This window comes from Callithrix jacchus, chromosome 14 (genome assembly GCF_049354715.1).
Source record: "Callithrix jacchus isolate 240 chromosome 14, calJac240_pri, whole genome shotgun sequence".
In the NCBI taxonomy this organism is placed as follows: Eukaryota; Metazoa; Chordata; class Mammalia; order Primates; family Cebidae; genus Callithrix; species Callithrix jacchus.
The window spans coordinates 113,812,273-113,827,672 of record NC_133515.1 but is presented as its reverse complement, the minus strand read 5'-3'; the positions used below and the strand labels follow the sequence as shown (position 1 = coordinate 113,827,672).

At 42.1% G+C, this 15,400-nt stretch overlaps 1 protein-coding gene across 1 annotated transcript in view; it reads left to right on the top strand.

Annotated features, from left to right (window-relative positions):
* The window catches only part of SNTG2 (syntrophin gamma 2), a 351,728-nt gene that overhangs the window by 198,444 nt on the left and 137,884 nt on the right, over nt 1-15,400 (top strand). Inside the window, exon 8 of the mRNA XM_054245265.2 lies at nt 4,702-4,793. Within this exon, the coding sequence (XP_054101240.2) occupies nt 4,702-4,793 (92 nt within the window). The remainder of the gene's footprint in view (nt 1-4,701; nt 4,794-15,400) is intronic.

Below are 15,400 nucleotides of genomic sequence, written 5' to 3'. Positions count from 1 at the left end.
GGAGGGGACAGACGGAAGGCAGGGGGTGCTATCTGATGTACGCGGTGGGAGTGGGAGCAGGAGGAATTCACCCTGGGGCTGTTCCTGACCCTCTTGGGTGAGGTGACTTCAGGGGCAGAGTGAGATGGGTGCTGTGTCTAAGCCTGCCTCCCTGGGTGTGGTTGAAGCAGCAGCGGCACAAAGGCTGCAACACCAGATCACAGAGGACGTGCCGCAGGCAGAGGTTTTCACCGTGAGCCCCGGCCTAGAGCCCCGCCACACTGAGCTTGTGTTTCCCTCCGAGGGTGGGCAGCCCTTGGAATTCTGGTCCCAGAGCCCGAGGGGCTGGAGGCTGTCTCTGTCAAGATTCTCATTCTGACTTCTGTCCGTGGGCTCTGCTAAAACCCACAGACTCTGTGGTCCGTTGCTAGTGACCTAGAGACTTCTATGCTCCTTGCTGCGGGACCCTGAGCAGGGCTGTGCTCTCTGCCTGGACAGGCCCTGCTGCACGGGCGCCCCACACATCCTGGGGCACACGCATCAGAGGCCAGCCTGTGGCGCAGATCCTGGAGGCCAGGGGTGCTGAGTCCCTGTTAATTTAATAAGTGTCTATTCTCCTTTTATTTCATTCTTTACAATAAAAGTGTGAAAATCTGAGCATCCATAACTATTTAAGCACAGCAGCTATAATTTCTCCATAAATTCAGACAAAATGTCCTCGCCGAATCCACACTGTGAAGGTGAAATTGCTGTGCCGGGCACACTTCACTTTCTGGCTGTATGAAGCAGAGGTCCACCAAGCAGCCCCAGTGGGTGGGAAAGAGAATATCACGGCAGATATGTGTGGAAAATGTCCAGTTTCCACATTTTAAAACGTTTATCAAAGAGAAAATAAATATCCATTTGAAACTAAGTCAAAATAGGCTTTTATTTTTCACATAAAGTCAGGCTCTTGGTCTTTTTATAAAGATACATTTCATCACAAAATTCACCATTTTAAAGTAACACTTCAGCAATTTTAAGGATTTCTCTACACTGTACAGGCATTGCTACCATCTAATTCCAGAACTTTTCCACCATCCCAGAAATGAACCCTGTGCCCATTAGCATTCAGCCCCGAGTCTCCCCACCCGCCCTCGGCAGCCAGGGGTCTCCTGTCTGTGGAGTTGCCTGCTCCGGATGCTCTCTGTAAACGGAATCCCGCACTGGGGAGCCTGTGCCTGGCGGTGTCCCCCAACCTACTTTCAGAGTCTCCGCAGCGTCGCCTGCTCCATGCTGTGTTCTTGGCATCCCGCATAGGGAATATGTCTGTGTACGCAGAACCCTGCCCCTGCCCTCGGTATGGGTTTTGTCTATCCGTTCGTCAGCCGATGGGTGTTTGTCTCGTTTCCGTTTGGGGCTATTGTGAATTATACCCGCCATGAGCAGCCGCAAATGCCTTTTCTTGGGAGACGTTTTCTTTCCCATTGAGTGGATGCTGAGGACTGGAATTCCCGGGGCCTCCCTGTGACTCTAGTTCACCGTTTGGAGCGCCTGCCAAGTTATCTTCCACAGCAGCTGCACTATTTTACAGTCCAACAGCACTGTCCAAGGGTGATCTACGTAGTTTTCATAGGTTATGGTTGATTTTTTAAAAGGTTAGGTGTTTTAATAAACATCGATCATACATTATATGGGTTTTTGTTTTTTGTTTTTCAGATTCTTGGTCTGTCACCCAGGCTGGGGTGCAGTGGCACGATCTCTGCTCACTGCAACCTCTGCTTCCCAGTTTCAAGCCATTCTGCCTCGGCCTCCTGAGTAACAGGGACTACGGGTGCACATCACCACGGCCCTGCGAATTTTTGTATTTTTAGTGGAGATGGGGTTTTGCCATGTTGGTCAGGCTGGTCTCAAACTCCTGACCTCAAGTGCTCCACCCACCTCGGCCTCTCAAAGTGCTGGGATTACAGGCATGAGCCACTGTGCCCAGCTCACTGTATGTTTTCTTATATGATTGTTTATTTTTGACAACAACTAAGTCTATTTTTATCATTAAGAATTCTTGATACTGGCTTTTTTAAAAATAATGGACTTTAATTGGTGATAGACAGAAGAAAGATACAACCTATTCACATTTCTGTTCTGGGGATATAGATGAAAAGATACCCATTCATCAGAAATAAATTAGTAGAAACTTAGAGCCCGAGCATGACTGTTGAATGTGAATTTGCTGACTATTGACCTGTTCATTCAGTCAGTCAGCGGCGTCATGGATTTGCTGCCCTTAGTCACGTGCCTCCCTGTATACAGCACGGACCTTGGGGTTTTAGCAGACAGCAGTCATCATGGCCGGGCACGATGGCTCACACCTGCAATATCAGCACTGTGGGAGGCCGAGGCGGGTGGATCACGAGGTCAAGAGATCGAGACCATCCTGGTCAACATGGTGAAACCCCGTCTCTACTAAAAATACAAAAATTAGCTGGGCATGGTGGCGCGCGCCTGTAATCCCGGCTACTCGGGAGGCTGAGGCAGGAGAATTGCCTGAACCCAGGACATGGAGGTTGCCGTGAGCCGAGATCGCGCCATTGCACTCCAGCCTGGGTAACAAGAGCGAAACTCCGTCTCAAAAAAAAAGACAGCAGTCATCAAACATATTGTGACTTTGCTCTCAAATTACTGGTAAGGTGATTACAGATATAAAATAACAGGCATTGGGAAAAAGTTGCAGATAGATGACAGTGAAATGTGTGTCTGAAAGCCAAAGGGCAGATTTGGGCACTGTCTCAACAATGACCCCGTGAAACGCGCTGGGGGCTGTGTGTATGGAAGGCTGGCCTGCAGTGCAGTCTTCACCAGGCAGTAAACCGTGGTCAGTGAAAAAGAAAAGTTCCTCGTCTAGTAAAATTGACAACTGCCATTCAGACAAAGCTAAGCACTTCGAACCTTATTTCCCTCAAGGCTCTCCAAGTTTCTCAATATCTTAATTTTCATGAAGGAATAAGGTATGAAGTGTTTTATAAAAATATTAGTCTTTAGTCTGACCGCCATAGTGAAACCCCATCTCTACTAAAAATACAAAACATTAGCTGGGCTTGGTGGTGTACGCCTGTAATCCCAGCTACTTGGGAGGCTGAGGCAGGAGCATCGCTTGAATCCAGGAGGTGGAGGTTGTGGTGAGGCGAGATCGTGCCATTGCACTCCAGCCTTGGCAACAAGACCCACACTCCATCCCCCCACCAAAAAGAAAAGAAAAAAATGGAAAATGTTAGTCTTTGTAGATATTATACAGCTGGAAAAACTATTCCAGCGAGACGTGTTAACTCGCTGAATGTTGCACATCCCATGTACAGAGGCGGGATTGGAGATGAGAGGGTCTCAACTCCCCAAAGCCGTATGGTGTTCCTGTCTGCACCTGGCAAGGCTGGTGGTCACATCATGGGAGATGAGAGGGTCTCAACTCCCCAAAGCCATATGGTGTTCCCGTCTGCACCCGGCAAGGCTGGTGGTCACATCATGGGAGATGAGAGGGTCTCAACTCCCCAAAGCCGTATGGCGTTCCCGTCTGCACCCAGCAAGGCTGGTGGTCACCTCATGACTGCGTGTGGTGCCGATCGAGCTTCACTTTAATCCCAGGAAACAGACGGCACAACAGGGCATCTCAAATACAAATGCACGCAGCTGTGTCCCCAGTCTGTCTTCAGCTTCACAGGGGTCTTGCCGGCAACAGGCCCGGGGACAAGTTCAAGCCTCCATGCTGCAAGCAGTGCCACGCGGTTGGATGACTGACAGCTGCTGATGGGTCCTCCTGCTAGTGCTGTTCTCAGTGCTTCTTTCCCCTTTCCAAGCAGTCAGGTGCTCTGACAGCAGGGCCTGGTCTCCGCTCAGGGATGCATCCAGGGCTCCTTTCTCAGTGTCTGGAGGCCTCCCTGTTCCTCCTGGCCAGGAATCTGGTGTGGTCAGACTGCTGTGTTCACAGATCTGTCTTTATGTGGCAATACAACAAAAATGCTGGGCTGAGACACTGAGGCACGTGGGAACTGCCCACTCTCGTAGTCCAGGCTGAAAATATTGGTGGGAAGAGACAAGAAGGGAACAAACACAGCCTTTCTCCCCGAGCTGTTCCCAGGACCCTGGAAAGGACATGAGAGTGCTCTGCATCCGCTGGGTGATCCGTGCAGCGGGAAGGTCTGTGAACTGGGTCGCTCCTGTTTAACAGATGTGAGCTCTGGTTGCATGAGCCTGTATTTCCAGGGACATTATGTTATGAGCACCTGCTTTCCCTATAATGTGCTAGGTGCTTTGAGTGTGAGCTTTTCAGTATCATCTCTGGAAAAACCTTTTGAGTTGTCTGGTAGGATCATCTCCTTTCAGGAGAAAGCACCGAGATCATAGAGGGCATCTCCTGCTGACTATTCTAGGGGGCGTGTTGACAGACAGGGCCTGGGCTGCAGGGGCGCCTTTCTGCTGCCGTCCCTCCACCCGGGAGCCCTGACGGGAGCCAACAGCGGTCCCTCCCTTCCATCTGAGGTCGGATTTTGGTGCGGAGACCATATCACAGGGCAGGAAAGTGAGGGTCAGTCAGGGGTGACCCAGCCCATAACTGGGCACCAGCCTCTCAGAGTGAGCAGGCATTTTGGCGCTGGTGACTCCCATGTGTAGCTAGGACTGAAGTCGCTGCGTGGCCACAGTGCGCTGTGTCAGTGGCACCGTTTGGAAGGAACGTGTCTGGTTTTGTTGCAGGGTCCCCAGGACCGTCCAGCGACCACAGCAGCGGGGCCTCCTCTCCCCTCTTCGACAGTGCTTTGCATCTGAACGGAAACTCCCGTAACACCGTAAGCACACGGATTCTCATTAAATTTTGTTTTGACAGAACTATCGGTAGTGCAGAGATAATCTCTAGACAATTAAAAAGATGCTCTATTGTCAGTGAAGGTGACTGTGATGGATTGAGAGGAAATACTGAAAACGCAGACCCAAGGCGCTGTCCCGTTGACGTCTTCTCCCACATGGGATGCTTAGTGATTGCGCTGCAGGCTGTTTTAAGCTCCTGATTCACAGCTTCTCAGGGAGCAGGCAGGAATACATGCAGTCCTGCCTTTGACTTACCGTATCACCTTGACTGTAGGAAGGGCTGCAGGTCATTTTTAGGAAACTTGCGAGAGACTCACATGAATTTCTTAACAGAAAACACCTAAGGAGCTATGGACACTACATACTGCAGTGAGTTTTAATCACTTTCCAAATTTCTACCCTCCCAAGAACACCAGACTCGAGCAAAAAGGAGATCCCGCAGCTCCCTGGGCACTGCTCACACCCCTCCCTCAGAAGCCTGGGCTCCGACTCCTGCAGGGTGACCTGTGAGCGGCACTGCTTGGGAAATTAGTCATCCACAGACTCGTTAATGCAGGAGAAATGTAGACGTTTTGTGATAGACCATATCCAGTCACGGCATCAAAATGGCCGGATACTTGATCCACAGGGAGAGCCTAGAGAAAAATATTCATGCTTGTCCAATCTGCGTTTTTAAGATGCCTGACTACTCTATTTCTAAACGTTTAATTGAGCTCTTGATAATTAAAAATTGCATTTAGACTCCGTGTCAGTTATGAAGCCAAATAATAAAACAAATGCCCATGAAATTGCAGTTCTCATCAATAATTAGAATATTGTCCCTGGCTGTGCACCTGTGCACCCTTGCCTGCCCACAGATCTAAGGCATCCTGAATTATGTGTTTGTCATTCCCTTGTTTAAAAACGGTTTTATCTATCTCTAAAAATATACCATTTCCTTTTATTGCAAGGCTTATAAAATACGATTCTGCCACAGTGTTCTGAGGTTTGCCTGTTTACTTGCTGTTGCATTGCTGTGGGGTTTTTGCCGCATGATGTTTGTGTTTCTGTGAGTTTTTGGCTGTATGATGTTTGTGTTTCTGTGAGGTTTTTGCGGTATGATGTTTGTGTTTCTGTGAGGTTTTTGCGGTATGATGTTTGTGTTTCTGTGAGGTTCTTGCTGTATGATGTTTGTGTTTCTGTGAGTGTTTTGCCGTATGATGTTTGTGTTTCTGTGAGGTTTTTGCTGTATGATGTTTGTGTTTCTGTGAGGTTTTTGCCGTATGATGTTTGTGTTTCTGTGAGTTTTTTGCGGTATGATGTTTGTGTTTCTGTGAGGTTTTTGCCGTATGATGTTTGTGTTTCTGTGAGTTTTTTGCCGTATGTTGTTTGTGTTTCTGTGAGGTTTTTGCCGTATGATGTTTGTGTTTCTGTGAGGTTTTTGCCGTATGATGTTTGTGTTTCTGTGAGGTTTTTGCCGTATGTTGTTTGTGTTTCTGTGAGTTTTTTGCTGTATGATGTTTGTGTTTCTGTGAGTTTTTTGCTGTATGATGTTTGTGTTTCTGTGGGGTTTTTGCCGTATGATGTTTGTGTTTCTGTGAGTGTTTTGCCGTATGATGTTTGTGTTTCTGTGAGTGTTTTGCCGTATGATGTTTGTGTTTCTGTGAGGTTTTTGCTGTATGATGTTTGTGTTTCTGTGAGGTTTTTGCCGTATGATGTTTGTGTTTCTGTGAGTTTTTTGCGGTATGATGTTTGTGTTTCTGTGAGGTTTTTGCCGTATGATGTTTGTGTTTCTGTGAGGTTTTTGCCGTATGTTGTTTGTGTTTCTGTGGGGTTTTTGCCGTATGATGTTTGTGTTTCTGTGAGGTTTTTGCCGTATGTTGTTTGTGTTTCTGTGAGGTTTTTGCCGTATGTTGTTTGTGTTTCTGTGAGGTTTTTGCCGTATGATGTTTGTGTTTCTGTGAGGTTCTTGCCGTATGATGTTTGTGTTTCTGTGAGGTTCTTGCCGTATGATGTTTGTGTTTCTGTGAGGTTTTTGCCGTATGATGTTTGTGTTTCTGTGAGTTTTTTGCGGTATGATGTTTGTGTTTCTGTGAGGTTTTTGCCGTATGATGTTTGTGTTTCTGTGAGTTTTTTGCGGTATGATGTTTGTGTTTCTGTGAGGTTTTTGCCGTATGATGTTTGTGTTTCTGTGAGTTTTTTGCGGTATGATGTTTGTGTTTCTGTGAGGTTTTTGCCGTATGATGTTTGTGTTTCTGTGAGGTTTTTGCCGTATGATGTTTGTGTTTCTGTGAGGTTTTTGCCGTATGATGTTTGTGTTTCTGTGAGGTTTTTTGCTGTATGATGTTTGTGTTTCTGTGAGTTTTTTGCGGTATGATGTTTGTGTTTCTGTGAGGTTTTTGCTGTATGATATTTTACTATGGTTTATTTATCCATCGTCAGTTGCCCGTGGACACTTGGCTTTAGTTTTATATTTGTTTATCCAGTTTATCAGCATTAAAATCAGGGCTGCCATAAAGATACTTACAAATGTCTCTCATCTATTCTATAAGGTAGAATTTCTGAGGGCTGGATTATCCCAGGATGTTCTATTTTCAAAACAATGGCAAGTTTTCTACAAAAGTGGCTGTGCAGTGTATATTCCCAGAGCTCTGGGGGATTCCAGTCCAGCCGCAGCCTCTCCAGTGCTAGGTAATTTTTTACTTAGTGTTCCAAGCGCCGTAGCTGCACAATGGTTATTTCTCTGGGGCTCGATTTCTTTCCATCGTTACTAATGAGTTTTATTTACTTTCTCTATTTGTATTTTGCTTTGGTTTTTCCTCTTCTGTGAAATGCTGTTCATGTCTTTTGCCCATTTACTTTTATGATTATCTTTTTTCATACAAATCATTGAATGTTTAATAATTATCTTTTCTCTTACAAACCATTGAAATGTTTAATATATACTTGGTAATAATATTTTGGTGGTAATGGGCTGAAAATCTCTTCCTACAGCTAAAAACTTGTCCTTTCATGTTATTTGTGCTGCCTTTTGAGGAACAGAAGACAGCTTCGGTGTAGCCAAATACCTCAGTGTATTTCTACTACAATTTGTGGTTTTGGGATCTTGTTCAAGAAATCTTTCTTATCCTAAGTTCATAAAGATATTTGCTTTTATTTTCCTCTAAATATCGTTAATGTTTGCTTTTCCCATTAGGTCTCTAAATTCCGTGAGATCTATTTTTGTTAAACCTGAAAGGTGGAGTTCCAGATGCATTTTTGTGGGTGACCAGTTGTCTCATCACTGTTTCTGGGTGATGCGCAGTGCCACGGCTCACGCGTAACCAGCCCCTTGAGCACAGGTGTGCGCTGCTGAGACCTCTGTTGTGTTCTGTTGCTCAGTATCAACAGCAATATCACATTATGTAATTACTAGATATTTATAATAAATTTGTATCATCTATAGGCCTAACCCTCTTGCCACCTCCTAACTCTATTATTTCCATCCTCTCTCTTCCTTTGTTTTTTTTCTTGTAAATTTCAATAGCTCTTGATCAGATTCTACAAAAAACAAACAGTGTTGGGATTTTGACTGTAACTGCCAGATTTACTGGGGAGAATCAAACCTTTCTGACTCATCTTTCCTGCTTGTGAAAAGGATATTTATTTGTTCTATTTTGAATGAATACTACTCCATTTCTTTCCACATTCTTTAATATTTCCCTACGGAGTCTTTTTAAAATTAATTTTACAAGAGGACTGTGCAATTCCATTTGTCCCCCAAGCTGGCAGCATTCAGCAGGGAGAAACTGCCCTCCTACCCTTTCTGTGCAGTTATCCTCAGGGTGTTTCTCCCACTGTGTGGCTGCAGCTTGTTGAGTGCATTCCAAACCCTTTCTGGAAGGAGATGAAGAGTAGGGGTCATGATTCAGTGCTATTTCAGGAAAGGTCAGATGGTCTGTGCAGATCTGATAAGCGCAATGGAAAAGTAGCTTGCGAGCAGTGTGGAAGGGAGGCTACCTGGAGCTCCCGGTCCTTCAGGCTTCGGCGGATGTGATCCTGCACATGTATCCCTAAACCTAAAATAAAGTCGTTTTCTTTTTAAACTTTAACAAAAGTTGACAAATGGAATCTAATTCAACTAAAGAGCTTCTGCACAGCAAAAGCAACTATCATCAGAGTGAACAGGCAAGTTACAGAGTGGGAGAAAATATTTGTACTCTATCCATCTGATAAAGATCTAATATCCAGGATATACAAGAAACTTAAACAAATTTATAAGAAAAAAAAACCCTATTACATATGGGCAACGGACGTGAACAGCCGTTTCTCAAAAGAAGACATTTGTGTGGCCAAAAAACATATGAAAAAAATCTCATCATCACTGGTCCTCAGAGAATTGCAAATCAAAACAACAATGAGATACCATCTCAGGGCAGTCAGAACGGTGATTATTAAAAAGTCAAGAAACAACAGATGATGTTGAGGTTGCAGAGAAATAGGAACACTTTTACACTGTTGGTGGGAATGTAAATTCATTCAACCATTGTGAAAGATTGTGTGGTGATTCCTCAAAGATCTGGAACCAGAAATACAGTTTGACCCAGCAGTCCCATTACTCGGTATATACCCAGAGGAATATAAATCATTCTATTATGCCGGTACATGTACGTGTATGTTCTTTTCAGCACTATTCACAATAACAAAGACATGGAACTAACCCAAATGCCCATCAATGATAGACTGGATAAAGAAAATATGTTACAGCTACACCATGGAATACTATGCAGCCATAAAAAGGAACAAGATTTGTCCTTTGCTGGGATATGGATGGAGCTGGAAGCCATTATCCTCAGCAAACTAAGGCAGGAACAGAAAACCAAACACCACATGTTCTCACTTATAAGTGGGACTGATCTATGAGAACATATGGACACAGGGAGGGGAACAACAGACACTGGGGCCTGGCAGGAAGTGGGGGGTCACGGGAGGAGTGAGAGCATCAGGAAAAATAGCTAATGCACGCTGGGCTTAATACCTAGGTGATGGGTTGATAGATGCAGCAAACCACCATGGCACATGTTTACTTACGTAACAAACCTACACATCCTCCACATGTACTCTGGAATGGAATTTTTAAAAATAAAAATTAAAAATAAAAACTTTAAAAGGAGCCAGAAGTTAAAAAAGAAAACAATAATAAAATTGACAACTTTCTTCTCAACCAAAACAAGAGAAGTTAGAAAATATGAAACGACACCTTCAAAGTATGAAAAAGAAATTAATTCCTGTTTAAAATTCTGTACCCAGCAAACATATTGCAAATGTGAAGAAAAAAAATAAAACATTTTCTGACAAAAAAGAGTGAATTGTTTTCGGTAAATCAGCACTTTAAATTTATTTTTTTAAAAAGAGGCTAAGGATACCCACATAGCCCTTCGAGTTAACATGCACTTCTTGATGTGAAAGGTTATTGACATACTGCTGAATAAAAACATTTAAATGATTTTATTTATATAAATTTGTCACAAAAGATTAGCAGTGATTGCATGTGTTGTTAAATATGAGATAATTTTTATTTTAGTCAGACCGACTATATTATTGAAATTTGGGGCAATAAATGTATATCTTTTTATTGTTGTTCTTTAAAATATTTTTAATTATATGATAAACACTCCTAGAATAATGTCAAGGGAAAAAAAACATAGATGAAAATTTTTTGAAAGATTCAAAATCCTGTAAGAATTTTAAAGACATTCTAGTTGGTTTTCTGGATGGTTATTTTAAGCCGATTTGCTGTGCACTGTTCGTTGACCATTGGGTCCTCTCTTGTCGAGATAATTTAAAGCATGTGATTATTCTCTGTGCTTAAGAGTGTATTTTATAGCACACAGCAAAGTGGTAATACTGGCATTGGCAGTGTCTATGGACAGCAAATAACACAGACCGTGCACTTTCTTTCTCGAAAGAGGTGAGTTGGAAACTTTCTAAACTCAAAGGATTTAGGCTGCCTTTTCAGACTCACCAGTTTCACTGTCATCCTCCCAGGACCAGGCCTGATGGAGCCAAAAGCAAAGTTTGTCATGTTCAAAGCAGCCTTGTAATCACAAGAAACCCAGAGGCTGGTTTCCGTCTTCACAATTGGGTACCTCCGACCCCTGATGCATTAGCAACCTCTCCCTCTAGAGGTGGGGTAGGTGGTGTATAATGTTTTCTCTCTGTCCAGACAGCAGGAGTAATTCCTGGAGCTAGATTATATATTTGACAGTGTTTCTATGTTATTATTTGAAGCTAAATTATTAACTATCTGCTTTCCCAGAAGTCACATTTCTCATTTCTTCCTCTTCTGCCTCCTAAAAGTTGAAGCTTGCAGAGAGCTTTTATTTCTAGTTTCTGAACGTCCTCTCCTGGCACCTAAGTATGGCACACATCATTTAAGATTATAAGTTCATTATTTATACTATGCCGTTTTTGTCGCAAGAATGCTTACTAAGCATATATGATGAAGGAAAATCCCACTCGCGTTAATGTCGTGCGTTTAGGTTTGAAAGCACAGAATCTGTTGCTCTTTCACCTGTCGCTGAATCCATCGCTCCTTCGTCCAATCTTCTGCAAATTCCGCCCTGACTGGCTTGTTAACTGGTTAGTGTGCAGCTGCCCTTCAAAGGGGGCCAAGAGGCCTTGCTCTCTGATTACGTGCATGTGCAAAAATGCTTTTCTCCTCCGGAGATGGTGCTTTCACTCCGTTATCTGGGTTCTTCTGGGTGTATACTCAGGAGTGCAGTTGCAGGGTGATATGACACGTGTATGTATTTATCTTTAGCAGATTCTGCTTGGCAGTTTTTCAAATAGGTTGTTTCAATCTGGGTATTTTATTATATCTGTGTGTGTGTGTGTGTGTGTGTGCATATACATATAAAAAAACTTAAAATATTTTCGGAAGTTATGTATACACTCTCAGTTCATGAAGTTTTTCTTCTTCAAAAAATTCAGATGCAGAAGGAATATATTCCTGCTGAAGGAAAAATTAAGGAACTTAGAATATATACTTATTCAAAAGGGGAAATCAGTTAGCATTGCAAAAGAGTTTGTAAGGTATATCCTTATTTTCCTCTCTTTTTCTGAGCCCTCCAAACTGCTCTGACCTCTGCCCGTTACTCAGTTCCAAATTAACTTGCACATTTTCAGGTGTCTTTATAGCAATACCTCAGCAATACTCCTGGTACCAATTTTCTGTATTAGCCTGTTCTCGTATTGCTGTAGGGAAATACCTGAAACTGGGTAATATTGGTTCATAGTTCCACAGGATATACAGGAAATATGACTTATACAATCATGTTGTAAGCAAAGGGGAAGCAGGTGGGTCTTACACAGCCAGAGCGGGTGGAAGAGCAAGAAGAGTGAGGTGCTGCACTTTTAAACAGCCAGATTTTATGAAAACTCACTCTCATGAGAAGAGCAAGGGGAAATCTGTGCTCATGATCCAATCACCTCTCACCAAGTTCTTTTCCAACATTGGGGATTGCGATTCAACATGAGATTTTGGTGGCAACACAAATCTGAACCATGTTAATGACATATATTAAAAATTAAAGATATAAACAAGAGACTCACACGTGACTGCAGAGGTTATAAATGAAATGAATTGGCTAGATATGATAAATATTTAAACAGAAATATTAGTTCACTGTTAAGCAGAACTTTAGAAATGGAGAGGTTTTGTGAATGGAAGACGAATGTGAGGTGGCAGCTAAGAATTCAGCACAGGGAATGGAGAGGGGCTGCAGAGACAGGCTGAAGAGGTCCAGCACATGTGCACCCATCAAGGTGCCAGAACTACGTTCTACTCGAAAGGATGGAGGACAGGCAATATTTGAATATATAATGAATGGTAATTTCTGGAGATAAAAATTTACAGCATATGAATTTACAAATTCAGAAAGAACAATGTATCCAAGGCAGAATAATTGCATTGGTTCACTTTATGTGCCTACTTGGCTAGGACATGGTGCCCAGATAGTTGGTCAAATATTGTTCTAGATTTTTCTATGAAGATTTTAGATGAGAATACCACATGAGTGGCTTTGGGCAAATCATATGGTCCCCCGTACTGTGGGTAGAACTCGTCCAATCAGTTGAAGGCCTTAAAACAAAAGCGTGACCTCACCAAGCAAGAAGGGATTCTGCCAGCTGTTGGTCTTTGGGCTTAAACTTCAGCAACTTCCTGGGGCTCCAGCCTGCTGGCCCATCCCATCAGATTTGGGGCTTGCCAAGCTCCACACTCACATAAGCCAGTCCCTTAAAATGAGTTTACCTCTCTCTGTCTACACACACGCACACACACACCCCTCACTGGTTCTGTTTCTCGGAAGAACCCTGACTAGCACAGTAGTTAAGGGCAATCCAACTCTAGGCAAACTATTGTGAAACTGCAGAGCACCAAGAACCAACAGGCAGTCTTAAAATCAGCTAGAGAAAGCAGAGATCACTTCCAAGGGATGGAAATTTAGTTGTCAGCAGTTTCTCCACAACAGCGGAGGCCAGAAAATAGTCCAATATCATTTCCAAAATTATGTAGGAAAGAAAAATAACTGTAGAGCTATCTTTATGATCCTCACAAAACTATCTTTCCAGAACAAAGTAAAAATAAAGATTTATTCACCGAAAGAGGGTCTGAAAGAGCACTTTACCAACAGACTTTCACCAATGTAATGTCTAAAGGACACACTTCAGGAAGGTAAACACGATTCTAGAAGGGCAGCTGGTGAGTAGAGGACATGGGCATGTATGTGGCTCTAGCAGGTGTTACCTTTATAAAGTAATGCACCACTGATGTCTGTGTCCAGTATCTTAGGCTAAGAAGGAACAGACACAGCATAGTAAAAATAATAGCTTACAATTCAGAATGAGGCGAGTGGATGTAAAGTACATTCTGAAGTCCTCGTATTGTTAAGATACTTCACGGATTACCTTAGGTATGCCTGGTGAAACATCAGAAATACATACTTGACCAGTAAAGATAAATAAAATGAAAAAATAACAAATTAATTGCAAAAAAGAACCCTGAATTGAAAGAAATACAGAAAAAGAAGAAAATGAAAGAGCCAAAGGTAAGGGGGTAGACTTGAATACAAATACAGCGGAAATAGAATAAATGTAAATAGTTATTTTCTAGATAAGAGTCAGAGGTTTATTAGGTAAAATAATAACAAACAAGAAATTCAGCTTTTGCTATTTAAAAGAGACACATTCAAAATAAATTTTAATACATTTTATTGACAGTAAATGGAAGGAATAAACTATATATGCAATAATAATGACCAATACCAGGAAACAGACATTAAGGCAAAGTGCATTGTTAAACATAGAAAGGATAATTTTCAATTTGACTGAAAGACATGAAGAATTTCCACTTAGCTACAAAATACATGAATTTTTAAATGGTACTAATTTGAAAACTTAACCAATCTACTGTCTCCTTATGAGGTATTAGTCATCTCGAACTTTGAAAAGTCAGACAAAAGTCTTAATAGAAATGGAATAGGATTGAACAGTAAAATCCACAAAGTTGAACACATGGGCACAGTAGTTCCTCAGTCCAATGGCAGATCTTAGTAAGTATGTTTTTAATGGCGATTCTTTAAGTTAATTCCCATTAAAATCAGAAATAAGAAAAGATACCTACTGATACTTATTTTGAAAGAAATACTGAAATAGAGGTTCTGATAAGGGCACTGTGACAAGAAAAAGCAACAAAAGCACGATTATTGGAAAAGAAGAAATGGGACTGATGCAGCCAATACACTGTGTAATATGAAAACAGTGAGAGATCGACAGTGTGACTGAAGATAAGAATAACATAAAAAGTCAACTACAATTATATTCAAAAATAGCATAATAAAAATATGTTAAAGTATAAGGTAGCAAAATCTTTGTAAGACCTTTATAAAAAATATGAAATAGAAAGATAAACCATATCTATGGATAGAAAAACCTCAATATCCTACAAGTGCATGTGTACATTCCAACAGGCTTCAATATATATCATGTGGGGATAATTGTAGAAATTAACAAGACAGTTGTCGACATATTTGCAAGAGCAAAGTCCCAGAATAGTCAAAGTATTATTGAAACAGGAGTTGGCGGTCTTGTTCTTCCAGGTATTTTATTTAAAGATACTGCAATTAAGATAGCATGCAGGATCACGTGAAATGACGAAACTGAGACACAAGAAAGGACATATAAAGGGACTCTCTCTTATATGGAATAATCCATATAGCAGAGGGTGCCTTAGAGAACACTGGAAAAAATAAGGAGGCTTGGAATAAAAAATACACTTCACATGGATTCACAATTAATATAGGAAGCCATATCTTTAAAGCCTTTGGGAAGGAAATCAGGATAATTTTATGATCTCGGGAAAGGGAAAAACTGTAAATCTTTAAAAGTGACAGATTTTACTGCACTGAAAAGCTTTCTGTTAATCAAACACTATAGTAATGTGGAAAGACAAGCTGAACTTGGGGAAATATCCCTTGGTTTCCATAGGGGTTGGTTCTAGGACACAATGCAGATAAAGTACACAGATGCTCGAGGCCCTCATATGAAATCATATACTATTTACAGATAA